The sequence below is a fragment of the Solanum stenotomum genome, chromosome 10 (genome assembly GCF_019186545.1).
Source record: "Solanum stenotomum isolate F172 chromosome 10, ASM1918654v1, whole genome shotgun sequence".
Lineage (NCBI taxonomy): Eukaryota > Viridiplantae > Streptophyta > Magnoliopsida > Solanales > Solanaceae > Solanum > Solanum stenotomum.
Genome location: NC_064291.1, coordinates 48,429,842 through 48,453,947, shown reverse-complemented (window position 1 = coordinate 48,453,947; position 24,106 = coordinate 48,429,842). Strand labels below are relative to the sequence as shown.

The 24,106-nt window shown below is 35.0% G+C and overlaps 2 protein-coding genes and 1 long non-coding RNA gene across 3 annotated transcripts; 2 read left to right on the top strand and 1 right to left on the bottom strand.

The window, feature by feature from the left end:
• Positions 1 to 1,155: 1,155 nt before the first annotated feature.
• LOC125843105 (uncharacterized) lies at positions 1,156 to 1,785 on the bottom strand. Its single transcript, XM_049522330.1, has one exon. The coding sequence runs from the start codon at positions 1,783 to 1,785 to the stop codon at positions 1,156 to 1,158; it is 630 nt and encodes a 209-aa protein (XP_049378287.1).
• A 5,130-nt stretch (positions 1,786 to 6,915) lies between these two features.
• LOC125843104 (uncharacterized) lies at positions 6,916 to 7,679 on the top strand. Its single transcript, XM_049522329.1, has 2 exons — positions 6,916 to 7,113; positions 7,203 to 7,679. Exons 1-2 carry the CDS (start codon positions 6,916 to 6,918, stop codon positions 7,677 to 7,679), a joined length of 675 nt encoding a protein of 224 aa, XP_049378286.1.
• Positions 7,680 to 8,703: 1,024 nt separating this feature from the next.
• Positions 8,704 to 22,558, top strand: LOC125841633 (uncharacterized). The gene is made up of 2 exons (XR_007443821.1): positions 8,704 to 9,036; positions 21,096 to 22,558. It is a non-coding gene; the product is annotated as an uncharacterized LOC125841633 (long non-coding RNA).
• The last annotated feature ends 1,548 nt before the right edge of the window (positions 22,559 to 24,106 follow it).

The window sequence follows — 24,106 nt, the reverse complement described above, 5'->3', positions numbered from 1 at the left end:
TTCCTTAGTATTCAACTCCTTAAGTCTTTGCTTTATGGATTTGAGTCTCATCCAAACCCCGTGCATACCTCTCTTCTGTGTATTACACCTCCATGTTTCCTCCACAAGTGGTATAAATTCTTTATGATCAGCAAGACAATTCAAGAATTTAAACGATTTGGTTGATCTACATCTTTGCTGCTGGAACACTACACTCAACAGTGAATGATCAGAAACACCTGGATCCATGACCATTACCTCAATTTGAGTCATGTGATGCATCAAATCTGAGTTAACTCGGGAATTGGTCCATGTAAAATTACGACCAACCTGCTTTAAATCTACCGTTCCAGTGTCATGTAGATATTCTTTAAAGTCAGCCATTTCAACCTCTAATACAGGACTCCCAACAAGCCTGTCATTTATACTCGCAACAACATTATAATCCCCCATAACTAGCCAAGGCCCTTGGCATGTGCTATGTATACTTCTTAGCTTATCCTATAAAGGTTTCCTTTCAGTTATAGTGTGCAATTCATATACAACTGTAAAATCAAAATTGATATTCAACCTATTAATCTCAATACTCCCATGAATCAGTTGTGCAGTCATATGATGGACTGCGAAACTGATTCTATTTGGATCCCAACAAATTAAAATTCTACCCTTATTGCTATAATTCGAGTTATCACACCATATCCACCTATTAGCAATTTTCTTCATGATCGTTGGGATCCTATTTACCTTAAATCTATGCTCGATTACAGCTACAAGAACAATATCCTTACTATTCAAAAAATTCTTTAACTCCTTCTGCTTATAGACCCCATTTAGGCCTCTAACATTCCAAGAGGTAATCTTCATTGGGGTGTATTGACTTGGCACCCTCCAGGCTCCATCATATCTCTCCGCTGCCCCTGTATATCATAATAGCTTTGGTACATATCTCCCCTATCCGTTAGTGAGCTGAAAGTACCCTTTGTGATCTTGGTAGCTTTGTCCACATAGTGTGAGCCTTTACTACCAGATTTATCTGTCACTAGTTGCCATGGCGTCACTTCCTAATTAGTATTGTCCTGGTTGCTTGGATTTAGTAACCCCTGGTCATTTTGCTCATTGGACTGCAGTTCCATACAAATCTGGTTGCTTGGCTTTCCCACCCGATTATCAAGGCCATTACATAGTGTCAGGTACAATAGTTCTCTCTTTGTTGTGCCACACTTGCTTCAACTTTGGAGCCCTTGGTTTAGCAGCTATTGGATTTGTTTTACTAGCAATCACAGGTGAACATTTATGCCCCACTACTAAGCATTTTGCGCAGTACACTGGTTCACAATCGTACTCTACTTTTTGTTCAAATGTACGGCCATTGGGATCCAGAACTGTAGTGTTTCTCTTCAAGTCCCTAGTGACATCAATTTCAATTAGCACTCGGCCAAAAGAGATATGCTCAATTTTGCTTGTACATTCATCCGCAAATAGAGGAGTCCCCAGGACACTGCTTATTCTACTCAGCGAGTCAGCTCCCCAACAACTTAATGGTAGGTTAGGATATTTAACCCACAATGGGATTGTTTGCAAAATCTCCTTTCCAAAATCAGATTCTGGTGTCCACATTTTAGGGATCATTGGCTTATTCCTGAACATATATGGTCCTGAAGACAATACATTATCCCTGTCATGCATACTACAAAATGTAATAAAAAAATACCCATCATTGTGGTAGAAGGCCTTGGGTTTGGCAACAAAGTTCCATTGAGCCGCCATGAAACGCTCCAGAGCTGCAAATGTAGGTGATTCTCCCATTATGTAAAGTATGAGTGTCGACTTCCATTTTGCTATTTCATTGTCCACTGATGTTTTAAGGCCGCAAATGATTCACCATTCTGGATATTAGGAGGGATAAACCCTAATGTTGTACCTCTTGCTGCTAACTTGTTACTAGAAAACATATTACTCCACCTTTGGGGTTTCTCAATATTGAGATTGAGCTCCAGTTTCCTCGGTGTCAGTTGTCTAATCGAATGTCCTTCTATATTTGTAGATTTCACATTAATAGCATTCACATGCCCTAAATCTATCTTGCTGCATCCCGTCTCTGGAGTCTTCTTCATCGAGAGCGGTTGCCAGTTCTCCAGGCCCTCCCCCCCTCCACACTCACTGTTGGTAGCTCAGCATTCAGAGTCATTGAGTCCCTCTTGCTTCGTTCACCAGTCATTTCTAGAACCACCTTCTTCTTCCGCCCTCGAGGCATTTTTCAGTCCGACGTACGTTAAAGCACTAACCTACGCCAAGAGAAAAAAAGTCTTCAAAGGCTACCATGGAGCGCATACTTCCCTTTAGAGATAGTTGGGTAATGTGTATCTTTCTAGTGATAGTAATTGAACATGAGCAAGGGAATATCCCTAGTATCGACAATACAAATACAAAGAATAACCAAAGTAATAGAAACAATAAGAGGAATTAAATCAATGCATAAGAAAGGACAGTACTGGATACATGCAACTTGCGAGCATCTATTTCATCCACCTCAATCCAATATAATGTATCACGTCTTCGTCGTTCTTCGTATTTCCTTGGATTACATATTGCAATAGACACATATATTTTGCATGCAAGGGACACGCAATCAATTTGTCTTGTCTTGCAAGTCCATTTCTTGTGTGCGTAAGATCACTCTCTTTCACTAGCTATTTACAAACTAATAATAGACAATTCAATATAAGAAGCTAATTCCTTAATCAACGAGGGACACTTTGTTTTTCACATATAGGATAAGAACAAGAGAAAAGAGATCCACAAAAATAAAAATGGCAACCGGGTGGTGGGCATGGGGTAACTTGAAGTATACATAACTAATTAAGAGATAATTTCAGAGAGATAAACATAATATCACAAAGATAAGGGAGATTAGTGTGAAATACTGAAATTATCCAATTAATTAACACTACAATAATAAAACAATATTTAGCGACAATAAATATGCAATAACAAAGAGTGTTAAAGCCTTTACCAACATTAGTTAACTATCATTAGGTCCAATATCGCTATAGACTTTATGGACATTTACAGAGACTCCTAGCTAATTGTAGGGGTGTTTGCAAAAACCGAACCGAAAAAAGTGTTATTGGTTTATTGTTATTGGGTTATTGGGATAACGGTAATTTAATGGTTTTACAAAAAAAAATTATTGGGTTATCGGTTCGTTATTGGTTTTTAATATTGGGTTATTGGGTTAACCGATAACCCATTAAGAATATAATAATTTACTATTTTAATTTTTAGTTATACATATATATAATATATTAAAAAAATATTAATATAATTAGTAGTATATTAGACTAAATATATAAAACCCTACGCAATAATTAACACTGCTTAACAATTAACTCTTCTCTCTACTTTTAGTTATTTAACCTTTAGGTTTTACCTTTTAGTATTACTTATTTACTTTAGTTAGTTTATAATTGACTAATTTTAGCTTTTGCACGATTGTAAATATCTGCAATTTGATTAACGTTAGGAATTCAAATTGTGTGTGTGTGTGTTTTTTTTTTTTAAATAACGTAAGAACTTCATTTAGTTACCATAAGCATGGCCTCATTTGCTACTGTTTTGACTTTTGTCTTTTTATTTGGTTTTATTTGATTCTCTTTATTGCATAATGGGGACCTCGTTTTATATATATTATGGTGATCGAAAATTAACCAAGTCTTTGTTGTGATGACCAAAATACAACAAGTTGGTCCTTGTTGTCCCGTTTGGAATAATTATTTCGATGTATGCGTATCGCGTCAAATTATTGGATAAGTCATATATTTGTTTTGAAAGCATTTTCTTATTGGTTAAACCGAAAACCGAACCATTAAAGACCTAAAACCGATAAACCAAAAACCGATAACAAATATCTTATTGGTTTGGTTATCGGTTTAGCATATTTAAAAACCGAAAACCGATAAACCGAACCGATAATACTTATAACCGAACCGAACCGACCGATACACACCCCTAGCTAATGGCCTCTAAAAATAAAGTATTTAACAACAACTAAGCTTTTATCCATTGTCGTTAATTAATTACCGCTAAAAAATATTCTTAGTGTAATGTAATATGATGCAGTGAGATGGAGATTTGCTCACGCTGCTTTCCATAATCTTATAGCTTAAATAGACCAGCTTAACCCTAATCTCTTTATCTAAGAATTCTTGCAATTATTACTACTACTAAACAAAAGTTGGGATCAACTTATATTATGAAGTTTATGATAAAGTTGGGATTAAGTTTTGTTATTATAATATTATTGATGATGGTATTAGATGCAAAAGGATTATCTGATGTTCAAAGATGTGCAAACGCTTGTATTACCAAGTGTGGCATTACTAATCTTCAATGTTACAATGCTTGTCTACATCAGGGGCGGACCTACAGTGGTTCAAGTGGGTTCATATATATATGAACCCACTTCGTTGAAAAATAACACTGTATATATATGTATATTTAATCAGTTTTAAAATTTTATATGTATATATTAAATTTTGAACCCACTAGTACAAGTTTGAAGCTTAGCCGAGTGGTTGAGGAGGTTCAATTTTCCCAGCCAACCCGGGATCAAATCCCTATAGCCACATTTTAGTTTTAATTCGTTTTTTTATATATATAAACTTCAACACACGTTTTGTCCTCAAAGTAGGTGTAACTTTTGTCCTTTTAGTTACTTAGGGACTATAAAAAGTAGAATAACTTTTTACTTTTACATTTAAAAGTCCAATAGTCAACAACATTTGTCCTTTTTGTTTTTAGTTTTTTTTTTTTTTAAAAAAAAAACTCAACCAAAAAGGCACTAATCCCTATTATTCTCAATTCTAAAAACTCTTTTATCTTCTTCTTTGTTGAAATCTTCTTGAACCTCTCTTACTTTTCCCCCCAAAATTTTGAGTATATTTTTTTGTTGAAGGAAAAAAACTCTCCTCATCTCTCAAATCTCGCACAAGTACGTTTTTCGCTCTTGATTCTAGTCTTTATATATACATATATGATTATTGTGGTTATTTTTTATTTCTTCAACTAAAAAATCCCTTATCATTCTAAAATCAACAAAAAATTACAAATAATATTAGGTATATTTCTATGTATTCGATTATGAAATTAAGGTTATAATTATTTTGTTTAATATTTTATTTTTATTTGTTAAATGTTGAATGAAGAGAAATCATTCATAATATTCTTTTATTTTCTTAGTTTATATTGAAGCCTAGTTTTTCGTCCATCTTGTTATTTACCGTCTCAATATTCATAAGTCAATGTAATTTTTTTTCAAATGTATTAACATTGTTTAGTATAGTTAGATATGTATGATGTTAGCCTCATAAAAGGGCATTGTCTAAATTGTAGTCTTTTGTTTTATTGATCTAACTTGAGGAGAATGCTTTCGACATAGTAATGTCAAGTTAATAAGATGCTATTGCAATTTATTAAAGTTAAGCAATGCAAATTGCAAGATCATTTAATTGAAATTCCATTTATTTAACAACGCTTTGTTTAGTTACTTTCTAATTAGAATTTTAATTTGGTAATACAAGTTGAATATCAAATGAAGAGATTTTTCTCTCCTATATCCTCCAAGTTGCCACAATCAAGTTCATCCGCTCAAAATGCTCCTCAAGTGGAAGAAAACTTGAACCAATTAGAAGAAACTCATCATTCCGCTAAAAGATTGAAACAAGGGGTAGATTTGGATTCTTTACCGGCAGATCCAAAGAAAAGAATACCCATTCGAGACTATCATCCGGATGAACGTGATGAGATTAGACGAGCATATATCCAAAGAGGTCCTCATCAACCTCGAATTCGCGAGTTTCCTCAAAGTGATCTTTTTGGATTAAAACGCCGTTTTAATCGCAAATGGTTTAAAAAATATCATGATTGGTTGGAGTATAGTGTGACTGAAGATGCAGCTTATTGTTTGTGTTGTTATTTATTTCAAGATGAAAGCATTCATCAAGGTGGAGGTGAAACATTTTCAAGTATAGGGTTCAGGAGTTGGCACAAAAAGAAAAGATTAGATACGCATATTGGTAAGTCAAACAGTGTTCACAATCAGACAAAGAAGAAGTGTGAAGATCTAATGCGACAAGAACAATCAATTCAAGCCGCATTTGTTAAGCTATCAAATCAAACCAAGCTTGAGCACAAAATTCACTTAAAGACTTCAATTGAAGTGGTGAGACTTCTCTTGAATCAAGGATTGGCATTTCGTGGACATCATGAAGATGAATCATCGCTAAACAAAGGTAACTTTCTTGAAATTCTTTCATGGTATGCGAAACGGTGTGATAAAATTGATGAACTTGTGTTGAAAAAGGCTCCAAAAAATGACTAGATGACTTCTCATAAAATTCAAAAAGATATAGTCACTGCATGTAAGCTTGAAACATTAAAGCTATTATGGAGGATCTAAACGGTGACTATTTTTCATTGTTAGTTGATGAATCTTGTGATATATCACGTAAGGAGCAAATGACAATTATTTTGCGTTATGTTGATAGAAAGGGGTATGTGGTGGAAAGGTTCATAGGAATTATTCATGTTCATGATACTAGTGCTTTATGTTTGAAAGAAGCTATTGTTAACTATCTTGCGCAACATTCTTTGAGTTTATCTTTTATACGGGGGCAATGCTATGATGGAGCTAGCAACATGCAAGGGCGTTTAAGTGGCCTTAAAGTTTTGATTCAACAACAAAGTAAATCAGCTCATGCAATTCATTGTTTTGCTCACCAACTTCAGTTAACTCTTGTTAGGGTATCTAAAAAATGCCTTCAAGTTGGAGAACTTGTATTGTTGGTTTCTAATGTCTTAAATGTAGTGGGAGGTTCTTTTAAACGTATGGATGAACTTTGAGAATCTCAAGCAAAAAAAGTTCAAGTGGCACTTGATATGGGTGAGGTTGAAAGTGGTAAGGGATTGAATCAAGAACTTGGTCTTGCTAGAGCTGCCAATACTCGGTGGGGTTCACATTACAAATCTTTTAACAATTTCATTAGTATGTTTGGCTCTATTACTGATGTTCTTGATACTATTGTTGTTGATTCTGAATCTGTTGAAGAAAAAGCTAAGGCAACCGGATATCTTAAAGTTTGTCAAACATTTGAGATTGCTTTCATATTGCATTTAATGAGAGATATTTTAGCGATCACAAATGAGTTAATGAGTTTTTACAAAAGAAAGAACAAGATATTGCAAATGCCATTCTACTTGTTAAAGTGGTGAAGAAACGATTGCAAGATTTAAGGAATGAAGGATGGGATTCACTTATCGAGAATGTGTCTGCATTTTGTGTCAAGTATGATATTTTGATACCTAATTTTGATGAGTTCTATGTTAATTTTGGAAGATCTCGATGTAAAGTTGCTGAGTATACTATTTCACATCACTATCGTGTGGAAGTATTTTTTAAGATTATTGATTGGCAGCTTCAAGAACTCAATGATCGTTTTAATGAGGTTAGAACAGATTTGCTTATTGGAGTTGCTTGCTTAAATCCAGTTGACTCATTTTCTAGTTTTGACATCAAGAACATATTGAGAATGACTGAATTATATCCTGATGATTTTGGTGAAACTGTAATGGTTACTCTTAGGAATCAGCTAGAGACTTATATAGTTGATGTCCGTGATGTTGATAAAAGGTTCTCCTGTTGACATCCAATTTTGGACCTCCACAATAATATAAATTAATCACCGAACTTCTTAAATTCCAAATGATTTGAAATAATTAGTTTTTATAAAATTCAAAATACTTTTCAAGTTACTTTTAATTAATTTTATCATTTTTATAATTTTTAAGCAATACATATACTTTATATAATTTTGTATGTAATTAGTATATTTTATAAACATTAGGAACTCACTTTTAACTTTAGTAAGTATTTTATCAAATTAGCTTAGTTTAAATTATGATTATAATTTTGAATCATTAGTTTATAATTAAGTTAATTATTTTTATTCCGTCAAGATTAAGAAGCTCATTAATTAATTTATGTTAATTCATTTTATTTAGTTTTTAGCCGAATTCACTAAATAACTTGAGTTGGCTAAATGGCCATAATTGCAATTCTAGCTATTTTCGTTTGCCTTGTCTTCACTCTTTGTAAGACCCATTTTTGGGCATTTCATTTCAAATCTCAGCCCACAACTTTCCCATTCTCAATTCCATTTTTTTTTCTCTTATTTCCAGCCCATCCAGATGACCCGGCCCAATCCCTTCACCAACAAAAGAAACCCAACAACATTCCTTTCAATTCAAAGGTACACAGCCAGCAGACGGAAAGTAGCAGCCAGTCCACGACGTCAATACACAGAAGCAGTTCACGGCGTCTATGTACTCGTGACAGCTTTATTCTCGTCGTCTTCTTCTTTTCCCTCGACAAACAGTATGCGTAGTACTGTTCCAGCGCCGATTCCAGCTGCAAATTCGTCCTTGTGGCCTCAAGATCAAGCCGCGTAGCATTCAAAGGACGATGGGCCGATCTTAGCCCTCCATCTCGCCTTCAATCCGTTGAAATTCCAAGAATCATTGGGAATATGCTTTGGTTCTGGATAGAATTCCGTTGGAAGTTCAAATTTTACCCTTTTTTTTAGCCCGATTCTACCCTCATCTGTTTCCCCCCAAATCTACCCTACTTCCTCCTATAAAAGCCGGTCATCATCTTCAAAAAATGGGGAGGATTTTTTTTTTTGGAGACCAAAGAGGACCCTAAATGTTTTGGGAATTTTTGGTTCAATAGTTCAAAATTTTCATTGCTTTTGTGGTTTGTTTGAGTTGAAGGAGGTGGTGGTCGTTTCCGTCAAACTTGACGTCTGGTTCGCTGCCCAGAACCAGGTAATCTTCTCTTTATTTCAATGTTTCGTGCACTCTCAATTATGTTTTGCTCGTTGGAATCATGTTTGGTATTAGCTGCTTTAGCATAGAAAAATAAATTGTTATTTTCCTCATTATCTTAAGTGTTCTTTTGTTGTTGTTGTTTATTCCGAGCAAAAATTAATTTTGGCTTAGTTAGTTTTTTTTTTGTTTTCTTATGAAGTATGATCTTGTTCAAGTTACTTATTTGAACCCGCCTGTTTTACATTTCCTTCATGGTTATTTCCATATACTTGAGAAAATGTGTAGATGATTCCTTCGCTTAGCCGAGTTCGTAAATCTATGTGAAATATGTGCTTCTAGTTACCTTAATTCTTATTCAACTTTGAAATCCATGTTATATAGTTGTTGATCGATATAGTTACGGAAGGTTTCCTTCCTTCCATTTACCCTCTTTTGAATGCATATAATTAGAAATATAAGTTGTATACTCTTTAACATTGGGTTGTTTGGTATAAAAAATGCTATATTGAGCTTGTTGGAGTCTTTGGATTTTTTAAAAAAATTGCTTCTTTCAAATATATATTTATCCTCCTAGTTTAAGATATAAGATGCATATGCTTGACACGAAAATTGCATTTTAGATTGGATTAATAGCTTAGGTTTTCTGGGAAAGACATATTTTCAAGTCTCAATTAGATTAATTGTTGTGGTCTGGTTACTGCCTCTGTTAAATACTTTCCATTTCTTTGAAATGTTGGAATTTGTTAAGCTTTCCCAGCAACTCATGTTGTGTGAACTCATGTTTCAAATTACGTTTCCTCTCACTTTCTATGTGTTAAATATATTAAGATAGCTATATATATGTATGTTTAGTATTCTTGCCCTTCTTAGATGGTTACCTTAACCTTTTTTCTTTAGGTACTCTCAAGTGTTATGGTAAAAATTCAATTGTCCTTTTCCTTATCTAATATTCTGATATTCTTATCACTTAAGTATGTGTTTGGAATTTATGATTGTGTTGTTTCTTGGTTTGAATGTGGAAGAATTGTATTAGGTTTGGAAATTAATTGTCTTTGTTTGTTTCTGTTGGTTTCTTCCATTGTTTGACATATCTAACTTGCATTACTATGTATTGTTTGAGTTTGTTTACGTGTTAAACTAATGTTACCCCCTTGTTAATGTGCTAATCTTTTATTCCTTTATTTCTTGGTGCATGAACACTCTCTCGTTGAGTCCAATTTGGACTCCCATCTCTTGCATTTTCCTCTCTTCGAGTCCTCCTTCAAGTCGTGAAAGAGAAGTTATTTTTATTGGGTGAAAAATCCAAGAAATGAGGCAGATTGCAGCAGTCCTAAAGGGCTGAAATTTGAGTATTTTGGACTTAAAAGCTTGGTAAAATGACCAGCAGCAGTAGAGACCTCAAAAAGGCCGAAAAAGGAGAAACAAAATTGGGTTAAAACCCCCTAAGGGATCAAGCCGCAACACAACAATTTCAGCCCCGAAATGATCGAATGTGGGCTGGAATTTCCAGTTTTTGACTCACTGTTCATGTTACTTCCTCTTATTATTTTATTTGTGATGGCTAACATTTTCTTAATCTAGATGAAATTCCCATGGATCTCTTTCAGTTTATTTTTATCAAAGTTTTCTTTATTATAATTGATAGCATTTCAAATTTTCAAATTCCCAAAACTCGTTTTAAGTTATGCAATTTAAGCTTATTAGAATAACTTAAGAACTTTTCGTGTTCTTTCATAGTTATTGAAAAAGCTTTGAATCCATGTTTATGAGTTTGAACTAACAATTTAGTTCAAATTTTTGAATAGGATAAAATTGCTAAGTTTTTTTTTAACTAAATTAGTTGTCTTTAAAGTTAACTTAGGACTTTATAAGAATGATTTAAGGATTTTCTATATCCTTTCATAGTTATTAAACAAAGTCTTTTAATCCATGTTTATAAGTTTGAATTAATCGTATGATTCAAAACTTGACAATGGATAAAAGTTTTAAGTTAAGATTATTCTTGAGATTTTTTTAGAAATACCAAAAGATTTTCTCTAAGTTTCAAATAAGATTTTTTCAAGTAATTTAAGTTTTCTTATAAAATTAGCCAACTTTTAAATCCGTCGGTCAACCGCGTCTTTGCAGATTCTCTAAGATGCCTAAACCCTTCCTTAGAGAATTATTTGAACCCTTACCCGACTCTGGTTTATTTAAATGTTTTCTTTCAGAAAAACCCCTTTTAAATTAGTTTTCTTAGTTTTCCTAAAAAATTAAGTGGTGACTTCCAAATTATAAATTTTTCCAAAACTCAACAAAAATTGCCAAAGTTGCGAAAATGGTCTCGAAACCTTGGTTTTCGAAATCGAGTCGTAACAGAATGGCGACTTCACTGGGGATTCGTCTAGGTTCTAACCAAAAGGATTTTATTGTTTGGCTAACTATTATTGTATTAATTGTTACTTTATGCAATTATGTATTTAAATTTTGAATATTAACTGTCATATTGCATTCATGACATTTTCCAATATGTATGTATGGTACATTAAAGAACGATTTTGCGGAATCGCAACCGGACTTTTTATACTCAACCCTTTTCCGGAATGATAAACAATTTATTGGTTCGTCATGCGTCTAATGGTTGTTGTGAGTTCCAGCCTAAGTTGTCCGCTTGGGTTTCCGGTCTTTCAAAAGCCACTCCTAGTCAACTAGCGTAGATCGAAACCAAATCCCAAATTTAGAGCATTTTGAACTAAGTTGACTCAACACCCAAGGTGTGTTGGGCCCATTAGAAGACCACCTTAAGTCTAATTGACCCCCGGTCAATATAAGACAATCATTCAACTATTTGTTAAATTTGAAGGATATCTATGTCGATTTGTGCGTACACGGCCCTTTGGGTTGGGTTTTTATTTACATAGGTAGTTTCTTTATTGAAGTCAAAGGAAGATCATCCTCACCCAGAAGAAATTCAAAAGTACCAAGAAGCTCGGGAATGAAGATTACATATGGAAGCTTAGTTTAGTTTAACATTGTACCCCTGCGTGGGACTGATATTTATTTTCCTATCCTCTAATATGTATCCCATTTATTTTATTCATAAGGTTTGTATAAATGATTTTTAGGGCAATCGAACGTTTCACAAATGATATACACATCCTTCAAACGTTAGGCCCACCTTTGGCTCAAAAAGGTCACATGTATGTTAGGAAGTGTTATATATTGTTTGTGTGTTAAATGTTACAAATTTTGTTTCATTTGTGCTTGCTTGACTTATGTGTTCTATACATATGTTTTGCTTTAAACATAATTAGTCCATTATTCCATCCCAATGTCTTAGAACGTCTTTTAACATATATACTCAATTTTCAAGACTTCCAAAATACTCTTTGGCTCTTTATCAAAATACGTTCAAAATCACTCAAGTTCTAGGTTCAATAGAGTTTTAAAAATTATTAGGTGATTATTCAAATTTACGTTGACCTCGTTGTTTTTGAGAATTATTTTCCACATCCACCTAGTTGGCGTTACTAAATATTTGTCAGTTTCGAGCCAATTTTAAGACGTCTTTTGTAACACCCCGACTTCTTAAAACGTCTAAAATTAACTCGTATCTCTATGGAAAGACAAGGAGGGTGGGTAATAAATTAAGAATGATGTGGTATGTCTTATTTTAAGTGTTCAAGTGTTGCATCTCAAGTTTTGAAGTTAGGTAAGTGGCAAAATAAAAGTTGGCGGAAGTTATCGTAAGTTCCTTCCTAAAGATTTCTCTGAAATTTGGGTCAAATGTCTTGGAGGTTTTCTCCAATCTATAAAGAGTTATGGGGCCCATAAACTATTGAATCGAAGGTCTACGAGTCCAGTTTCCAACGCATCAAACCGTTCATTCATACGACTTAAGAATAGAGAGATATTCGCATCTTCGTGGGACTGCGCAAGCAGGCACGTGAGGTGGGGCCCTAGGTCGGTGGAAAGTTGTATATATCTTCTTCTTCGAGTTTTTTCTTCATTTTAAGCTAAATATACAGAGAAAACATAGAAACCCATTTTTAGGATCAAGTAAAATATCGATTTTCTCGACGTAAGTTCTTGACGAAAGTTGTTCTACGCGTTGGGCTCATCATCGTGGTATAATTTGTTTTATCGATTGCATAGCATATCACATTTTAATGTTGGGACAGCAGGGGTTTGAATATATATTTAAAGGTTTTGAGGTGAATTACGAACCTAAGATCGAGGTAAGACCCTTCTTTCATCGACTCTAGCTTTTATAAGCACCAAATAGCAATTTGCGATGGAAATACATATCTTTTATTGTATTGTCATGGTATCTTTTATTTTGTGTGTTGATTACGGTCCTACCTTGTTGTAGTATCGAGGGAGTTATGGGTTAAAGTCTTTAGGCGACGTGAATTTAGCAAAAAAAGGTATGTTAAGGCTATTCTCTTCTTATGGCATGTTCCTTAAAGCTTAGGAGCAATGTAATTGAGATGTTGTCGTTGTTGTACTTGTAGCCATTATTGTTGATTGTTGGCTGCTCGAGTGCGTATAATCCTCTCTTATTGGAATTCTTATTCAGTAGTAACATTCGTATGTTGGACACAACTTAGAGGCTAATTGTATAAGTTGCCTATAACTAAATTGCTCACTTTTAGCTGTTGGATTGTTATTGTTGCCTTCGGGCTATTGTTGTTAGCTGCAGGAATGTGATCTATGCCTAGCATGGTTATGTTCTGCCTATAGGGCTGTATGGATGCCTAAAAGGGCTATGAGTTGCCTACGGGGCTATATTGATGCCTAGAAGGGTTATGAGTTGCCTACAGGGATATATATTGACGCCCAAGAAGGTTATGTGCTTCCTACAGGGCCATGTTGTTGCCTAAGAGGGCTATGAGATGTCTATAAGCTATGTTGATGCCTAAGAGGGCTATGTGACTGCCTGCGGGGCTAGGAGACTACCGATAGGGGTATACAGGCTGATTGGCACCTTCCGGGCTTATGGGGGCCTGAGTAGGTGGTCTTGTGTGCTGTTTGTACCTACCGAGCTTATGGGGGCTTGGTTAGGTTGTTGTTTTCTTATTTTTGATAAATTTAGATTTAGGAGCAGGTCAGTACAATTATCTTATCCTTAATTTATTTATCAGATTATTCCAGTATATCAGGATACCTCATCATAGTCTATTGCCTTTCATACTCTGTACATTATTTTGTACTGACGCCCCATTGCCTTGGGGCGCTGTATTCATGCATGCAGGTCCTGACAGACGACCGAGTAGACCTCCTTATCAGCAGGATNNTGCCAGAGTTGGGAGGTTTGTTAACTTTTGTTGTATATATTCTCATGGGTAGGCTGGGGCCCTGTCCCACCGATCTTTACTACTCTTAGAGGCTTGCAGACTAGTGTGTGGGGTTTATAACTACGTTTGGCCATGCTGGCCTAGTTTTGTTGGTTTGCTGAAGCTTGCTGGTTGTGTGATGCATTGTCTTGTTATATGCATACTTCCAGTTTTGGTATAGAGATCATGGTGGCCTTGACGGCCCAATCAGGACTTCTGTGCTAGTTGACAATTTCTTTATATGAATTCTTGGGAGTAGCTGTTTCTTTTGTAGATCTGTTGACAGGGGCCTTGCCGGCCGAGGGCTTAGTTTTAAGCCGAGATATACTTGTTTATTTTCTTAATTGCATGTGATTGCCATGCGCTGTAGCAAATGGTTCAGCAGGGTCGGCTCGGGCCTAGGTTTTGGCATTAGGAGTCAGTTGCGCCCCCTTGAGTTTGGGGCGTGACATCTTTGTTTCTCGAAAGAGCTTTTCAATTGAACCTTCCAAAGGGTACATTTGAATCCTTACAAAAATCATATAGTTTGCTTCGTTCAAATTCCTTTATTTCGCTAAAATTTTAGTTCACAAAATGATCAAAAAATTTCCCATTTTTGTCACCCTTTTAGAGTTTTTTGTTCTTCGGATTTTGGACAAATTTGTTTTAAGCAAAACAAATGTTATTTGTTTTATATGTTACTTTGGTTAATTATTACGACTAATGGACTAACTCTCTTATTTTTTGAGTTATTTTTAGAAGGAGAGACTGATTTGTGTTGGTAATAAAACTTGCTCACTTCATCAAAGTACTCGTTGGCAGAGCATTCATATTTTACACGGTCTAAGGTCAAGAAAATTGCTTCAGACTCATCATTTCTTACTTGGACTACTAAGAGGACTCGGTCAAAAATGGATCCCACTATCAACACTGTTGCTTTGTCTGAAATGATCCCCACTCCATCTTTCGCGGCCAATTCTAGTGCCTCAGTAGCAACAGAATCACCCATGGAAGTCATTGCTCGTCTAGAGCGACAAATTGGTGAACTAAATCTCCGAGTAGCTCATTTCCAAGCTGCTTCTCAGAACCTACCACCTGATGCTCGCCAAAAAGGGCCCATGCCACCTTCGTTTTCGACTTCGGGTGAGCTCAATCAAGGAGATCATTTTACCACCTTTCAGCAAACTCAAAGCGCCTCACTCACTAATTCAGCTCAGGATACTCCTCTTGTGTACACATTTGCTCCTCCAAAAGCTCTAACAGTAACACATCAGGCTCCACCATTGTACACTTATGTCACTGCTCTACATGTTAGCAAGGCTCAGGAGTTTCACCGCCAAGATGTTAATCACTATGTTGAAATTGAAAATGATACAAAATTAATTGATGCTGAGATGATGAATAGGAAGATGAAAAGATTGGAAGATGCTATGAGAGGTCTTCGTGGGTTCGATAGTAGCCAGAGTGTGAGATATAAAGAGTTGTGCACATTCCCTGAGGTTGAGCTTCCACTCGGTTACAAGATTCCAAAGTTTGAAAAGTTCAGTGGATCAGGAAATCCTTTGTTTCACTTGAAAATTTACTGTGAAAAGTTGATTGGCGTTGGAAACAACGAAGGGATAAGAATCAAGCTTTTCATTCAAAGTCTGACTGGAAAAGCCTTGGAGTGGTCCTCAAAGCAAGATGTGACTAAATGGCGTACTTGGGATGATCTAGCAAATGCTTTTGTGGATCACTATAAGTTTCATGTTGAAATCGCTCCTGATAGGATCTCTATTACCAAGCTAAAACCAAAGTCGACTGAATGCTTTCGAGAATATGCTATTCGTTGGAGAGAGGAAGCTGCTAGGGTGCACCCACCTATGGAGGAATTAGAAATGATCACCTACTTTATTCAAGCTCAAGACTCAGAATACTATGAGCGTATGGCGACAATGGGTGGAAAGACATTTGCAGAAGTTATCAAAGCTGGAGAAATGATTGAAGATGGTCTCAAGACTGGCCGAATAGCGAGTTACACCTCATCTCAGTTCGCTAACAGGGCCTATCAAACAGGTTCCTTTGGAAATGGAAAGAAAAAGGAGAAAGAGGTTATGATGTTAACAACTCGAGGAGCTACCTTATATAACCGTCAACCACCTCCAGACTATTCTGGTTCACAATACTATGTTTGCAACAATCAAGCCACATTTCGTCCTCCACGACCAATGCAAAATCATCGAGACGAGGCACCTCGTCCCAATTTTGAAAGAAAGCCTCCTCGAGTCCTCACTCCATTGTGTGAGACACGAACTCAACTTTTTGACAGATTGAAAAAGGCAGGAATACTCCATCCAGTGGAAGCTAAGAGTGTGAATACTTCAGCCGAGTGGTATGACCCAAACAAGCGGTGTGCTTATCATTCAGGAGTTATTGGGCATGATACTGAGAAGTGTATCACTCTGAAACACAAAATTCAAGATCTGATTGACAACGAGGTGGTAAAACTTGCTCAAGCTCCACCGAATGTGAACACCAATCCACTACCCAAGCATAAAGAGTAGTTGTTGGCATAACCAGTTGCAAAGAAAAAGCAAGTTTTTCTGAAAGTCACACTTTTGGCATCTTTTAATGTTGCATTTGAAGTTTGTTGTTTCATTTCCCTGTAATCGCTTTTATCGCTTTGTTTCCCTTGTAATCGTTTGTTTGGATTTAATTTGTTAGCATCTTTCATCTGTAATGAACTACGTCTGACCTGAATTCTCAAGAATGAGATACGTAGGCGGCCTATGTCGGCTTCGGTCACCCCTTTATCTCTTTTTAATATTTTCTTGTACTTGAACTACGTTCGACCTGAATTCTCAAGAATGAGATACGTAAGCGGCCTTCACTGGCTTCGGTCACATTATCAAAAATATTTCAATTCCTCTTTATGTTGGAACTACGTTTGACCTGATTCCTGCTCAACGGGATACGTAGGCGCCACACCGGCTCGGTCATATTCCCCGTAAGATTTCCATTTTTTTCCTTATCATGGAAACTGGGGCAGAATTTTGAGAGGATCTCAAAATTCATTAGAAGAGGAATTTTTTCCAATAAGTCAGAATCAAGGATCACTTTCGAGTTTCAATTGGAGCAAATTTTTTGAGATTCACTCAAAAAAATTCAACTAAAAACTACAGAAAGTTCAGAGTTTATTTTATGTTTTAAGCCGGGGCAGAATTTTTGAGGAGATCCTCAAAAATTCCATTAGGCGACATTCCGAGACCAGACAAGTTTGTAATTCAGAAGGCAAATGAGCATCAAGATGGCAAGGCAAAGCCAACATGAATCAGTCTCTCAAAACTAAGAATTTTTCTTTGGATGCAGGAACTACAAAGTTACAAGGCATCCTTAGACCCACAATTGCCTCGTCACAACTCAGATGATTTCTACTTTTACTCATCTTATAAAATTTTCCTTTCACTTTATTGTGACTTAGACACTCTCAATTTTACAGATGGAATAGCTTGGCATAATGGTATTATTACCAGAATTGAAGACAAAATTTCAAAAGATCTTTTGAAGTTTTGAATGATTAAATCACATATTCACCAAAAAATGGCAGGAGCCAACCTTTTTCAAATTTCATAATGAAGGATTCCCGACACCGAGGATCCAATCCTACAAGCCGACTCTTATCCTCTTTTATATTGAAGAACTTTGTCCTTCATTATTTCAAATCTCTTACCTTTTATGACAAATCTTACGTTCTCTTTAAATTTTGTTAAGTTTCAGGTTCGAACTACGCCAGACCTGATTTCTTGTTCCAGCAAGATACGTAGACAATCCTATATAAGGATTCGGTCTTCCTACTGTTTCAAATTACAGGCCTTAGAGGAAATTGGGGGAATGTTTTTGAATTAGTCATTCTTCATTTTTTTTACAAATTACTTCAATTAAGTACCCTTGGACTGGAAACAGGGGAAACTTTTTGAAATAGTTCAAAGTTCTCAAAATCTCCATTCAACTTCAAGTTTCATACATTCATTTTCAAGAAGATCTCTCTTTAGTAAGAGATTCCAGACTAAAAGGACGACAAAGTTTCGATGACAACTGGAGATATTACCAGCTTCACAAACCACAAGAAGCTAATTAGATTACTCTGTTACAACCTTATTCTCTATTTTTGAGTGTCACTTCATTCAACGTGACATGTTAAAATATTATTGGAGCGTCACTTCCTTCAATGTGACACGTTATATTATTCTTGGAGCATCACTTCCTTCAACGTGACACGTTATATTATTCTTGGAGCGTCACTTCCTTCAACGTGACACGTTAAATTATTATTGGAGCGTCACTTCCTTCAACGTGACAGTTATATTATTGGAGAGTTACTTCCTTTAATGTGACACGTTAAATTTTTATTGGAGCGTCACTTCCTTCAACGTGACACGCTATATTATTGGAGCATCACTTCCTTCAACGTGACACGTTAAATTATTATTATTGGAGAGTCACTTCCTTCAACGTGACACGTTATATTATTGGAGCGTCACTTCCTTCAACGTGACACGTTAAATTTTTTATTGGAGAGTCACTTCCTTCAACGTGACACGTTATGTAATGTTATCGAATCATCACATCGTTCAAATCGGCATACCATTTTGGATCACCACTTCCTTCAAGAGAAATACACTTGAAATTGGATCGTCATCTCCTTCAGTATGACATGTTAAACCAGGTTTGCATAAATTATATTTGTATTTATATTACATTTTCTACTGACGATTTTCTCCAGATTTTGAAACACACGAAGTGGACTACGTCATCATAGGACGCAACACAACGTGGAACTTTTCTTAGCAGCGAACTGGGACATAATCCAGAGAGAAATATCAAACTCTTAGGACGCGAGTTAAGGAACGACTTCCACCACAATCAAACCACCTACCTATCCTAAGGCATGGGGGTATTTTCTTGGGTTTAATAGTTTCAATTTCGCCTTCAGTGAAAATTTCAACTCTCACCGAAGGCAAATTCTCAAATTCGAGTGACAATACACCTAGAGCTTTGGAAGTTATGTCAATGTAAGTTCTTACATATGGGTGTGAAGGGTCCCACATTCATAAGTAAGATATTTTCAAGCCTTTTTTCCATGCTCAATTAATTTGTCACTCATCTTTAAGCTAAAGGTTGTTTCCACATAAGAGATTTCCTTTTCAATCGATTGAGTCGAACTACAAGCAATCTGATTCCCAAACTTTAGGGATATGTAGGCGGACTAAATGTTGAAAACTCGACTGTACTCCGACAATTCTGTCACCACTCCATTCTCGAGCTTTTTGGTCTCTCCATACTTCGACACCAAAATAGCTTTTGCATTCTTTCAAATTGTACGTTAAATCAAGCGTCTTTCGAACTACTAGTGGCCTGACTTCTCATGTAACCTGAGATAAGTAGGAAGCTCAATACCAGAGTTCGGCCATAATTCCTCATAAATCCTTACCATTAACAATTCAAAAGAGATGAATTAGTGGTTGGACAAAATTGGACTCGTCAACTTTGTTTGCCTCAGATCTCTTTCATCCATCCCAGTCAAACGAGGGGAAGTATTTGACATCCAATTTTGGACCTCCACAATAATATAAATTAATCACTGAACTTCTTAAATTCCAAATGATTTGAAATAATTAGTTTTTATAAAATTCAAAATACTTTTCAAGTTACTTTTAATTAATTTTATCATTTTTATAATTTTTAAGTAATACATATACTTTATATAATTTTGTATGTAATTAGTATATTTTATAAACATTAGGAACTCACTTTTAACTTTAGTAAGTATTTTATCAAATTAGCTTAGTTTAAATTATGATTATAATTTTGAATCATTAGTTTATAATTAAGTTAATTATTTTTATTCCGTCAAGATTAAGAAGCTCATTAATTAATTTATGTTAATTCATTTTATTTAGTTTTTAGCCGAATTCACTAAATAACTTGAGTTGGCTAAATGGCCATAATTGCAATTCTAGCTATTTTCGTTTGCCTTGTCTTCACTCTTTGTAAGACCCATTTTTGGGCATTTCATTTCAAATCTCAGCCCACAACTTTCCCATTCTCAATTCCATTTTTTTTTCTCTTGTTTCCAGCCCATCCAGATGACCCGACCCAATCCCTTCACCAACAAAAGAAACCCAACAACATTCCTTTCAATTCAAAGGTACACAGCCAGCAGACGGAAAGTAGCAGCCAGTCCACGACGTCAACACACAGAAGCAGTTCACGGCGTCTATGTACTCGTGACAGCTTTATTCTCGTCGTCTTCTTCTTTTCCCTCGACAAACAGTATGCGTAGTACTGTTCCAGCGCCGATTCCAGCTGCAAATTCGTCTTTGTGGCCTCAAGATCAAGCCGCGTAGCATTCAAAGGACGATGGGCCGATCTTAGCCCTCCATCTCGCCTTCAATCCGTTGAAATTCCAAGAATCATTGGGAATATGCTTTGGTTCTGGATAGAATTCCGTTGGAAGTTCAAATTTTACCCTTTTTTTTAGCCCGATTCTACCCTCATCTGTTTCCCCCCAAATCTACCCTACTTCCTCCTATAAAAGCCGGTCATCATCTTCAAAAAATGGGGAGGATTTTTTTTTTTGGAGACCAAAGAGGACCCTAAATGTTTTGGGAATTTTTGGTTCAATAGTTCAAAATTTTCATTGCTTTTGTGGTTTGTTTGAGTTGAAGGAGGTGGTGGTCGTTTCCGTCAAACTTGACGTCTGGTTCGCTGCCCAGAACCAGGTAATCTTCTCTTTATTTCAATGTTTCGTGCACTCTCAATTATGTTTTGCTCGTTGGAATCATGTTTGGTATTAGCTGCTTTAGCATAGAAAAATAAATTGTTATTTTCCTCATTATCTTAAGTGTTCTTTTGTTGTTGTTGTTTATTCCGAGCAAAAATTAATTTTGGCTTAGTTAGTTTTTTTTTTGTTTTCTTATGAAGTATGATCTTGTTCAAGTTACTTATTTGAACCCGCCTGTTTTACATTTCCTTCATGGTTATTTCCATATACTTGAGAAAATGTGTAGATGATTCCTTCGCTTAGCCGAGTTCGTAAATCTATGTGAAATATGTGCTTCTAGTTACCTTAATTCTTATTCAACTTTGAAATCCATGTTATATAGTTGTTGATCGATATAGTTACGGAAGGTTTCCTTCCTTCCATTTACCCTCTTTTGAATGCATATAATTAGAAATATAAGTTGTATACTCTTTAACATTGGGTTGTTTGGTATAAAAAATGCTATATTGAGCTTGTTGGAGTCTTTGGATTTTTTAAAAAAATTGCTTCTTTCAAATATATATTTATCCTCCTAGTTTAAGATATAAGATGCATATGCTTGACACGAAAATTGCATTTTAGATTGGATTAATAGCTTAGGTTTTCTGGGAAAGACATATTTTCAAGTCTCAATTAGATTAATTGTTGTGGTCTGGTTACTGCCTCTCTTAAATACTTTCCATTTCTTTGAAATGTTGGAATTTGTTAAGCTTTCCCAGCAACTCATGTTGTGTGAACTCATGTTTCAAATTACGTTTCCTCTCACTTTCTATGTGTTAAATATATTAAGATAGCTATATATATGTATGTTTAGTATTCTTGCCCTTCTTAGATGGTTACCTTAACCTTTTTTCTTTAGGTACTCTCAAGTGTTATGGTAAAAATTCAATTGTCCTTTTCCTTATCTAATATTCTGATATTCTTATCACTTAAGTATGTGTTTGGAATTTATGATTGTGTTGTTTCTTGGTTTGAATGTGGAAGAATTGTATTAGGTTTGGAAATTAATTGTCTTTGTTTGTTTCTGTTGGTTTCTTCCATTGTTTGACATATCTAACTTGCATTACTATGTATTGTTTGAGTTTGTTTACGTGTTAAACTAATGTTACCCCCTTGTTAATGTGCTAATCTTTTATTCCTTTATTTCTTGGTGCATGAACACTCTCTCGTTGAGTCCAATTTGGACTCCCATCTCTTGCATTTTCCTCTCTTCGAGTCCTCCTTCAAGTCGTGAAAGAGAAGTTATTTTTATTGGGTGAAAAATCCAAGAAATGAGGCAGATTGCAGCAGTCCTAAAGGGCTGAAATTTGAGTATTTTGGACTTAAAAGCTTGGTAAAATGACCAGCAGCAGTAGAGACCTCAAAAAGGCCGAAAAAGGAGAAACAAAATTGGGTTAAAACCCCCTAAGGGATCAAGCCGCAACACAACAATTTCAGCCCCGAAATGATCGAATGTGGGCTGGAATTTCCAGTTTTTGACTCACTGTTCATGTTACTTCCTCTTATTATTTTATTTGTGATGGCTAACATTTTCTTAATCTAGATGAAATTCCCATGGATCTCTTTCAGTTTATTTTTATCAAAGTTTTCTTTATTATAATTGATAGCATTTCAAATTTTCAAATTCCCAAAACTCGTTTTAAGTTATGCAATTTAAGCTTATTAGAATAACTTAAGAACTTTTCGTGTTCTTTCATAGTTATTGAAAAAGCTTTGAATCCATGTTTATGAGTTTGAACTAACAATTTAGTTCAAATTTTTGAATAGGATAAAATTGCTAAGTTTTTTTTTAACTAAATTAGTTGTCTTTAAAGTTAACTTAGGACTTTATAAGAATGATTTAAGGATTTTCTATATCCTTTCGTAGTTATTAAACAAAGTCTTTTAATCCATGTTTATAAGTTTGAATTAATCGTATGATTCAAAACTTGACAATGGATAAAAGTTTTAAGTTAAGATTATTCTTGAGATTTTTTTAGAAATACCAAAAGATTTTCTCTAAGTTTCAAATAAGATTTTTTCAAGTAATTTAAGTTTTCTTATAAAATTAGCCAACTTTTAAATCCGTCGGTCAACCGCGTCTTTGCAGATTCTCTAAGATGCCTAAACCCTTCCTTAGAGAATTATTTGAACCCTTACCCGACTCTGGTTTATTTAAATGTTTTCTTTCAGAAAAACCCCTTTAAAATTAGTTTTCTTAGTTTTCCTAAAAAATTAAGTGGTGACTTCCAAATTATAAATTTTTCCAAAACTCAACAAAAATTGCCAAAGTTGCGAAAATGGTCTCGAAACCTTAGTTTTCGAAATCGAGTCGTAACATCTCCAACTTAAAAGGGCTTGGCGATCTTTCTGAAATGCTAGTTAAGGTAAAGAAGCATTTAAATTATCCTCTTGTGTTTCGCCTTATAAAATTTGCATGGCTCCTGCTGGTTGCTACTGCTACAGTTGAAAGAGCTTTCTCGGTAATGAAGTTGATCAAGAGTGAATTGCGAAATCGAATGGATGATGATTTTCTGAGTAGTTGTATGGTGCCTTATGTAGAGAAAAGAATATTTAATACTATTTCTGATGAGAGTATTATGAATAGGTTTCAAGAAATGAAAACTCGTAGAATAGAATTGTAATGATATATTTTAATTAATCAAAATTTGTTTTGTTTGCATTTTTGCTTATTTATTTTTTATGTCTTGAACCCACTTCGTGAAAATCCTGGGTCCGCCACTGGTCTACATCGTTGTGTTAAACCTTTTGTGGGGAGACAAGATCAAATCGAAATCAAAATTTGAAGTTTATAAATGATGAATATCTACTTAATGTTCGAATGATAGTCATTTCTTATTTTATAATGTATGATATTATATTATAAAATTAATATAATATTTAAATAAATTGTATTTCATCGATTCATAGTATCGCATATTAATAATATGAAAAATAAACTTATACTATTATAGAGATAAAATAAAATACATGATAGAATTAACATCAATATAATAACATATTCGATAATCAATATAAAATCATAAATAAGGTGTGTAGTCCGAAGATAATGAGACCTACTCTATCCATAAGTAAGGTGTGAAGTCCCATAAATTAAGTCGAAAGAAGGATAAAATTTTCGCAATAGATTTTAACCCTTAAACATAAT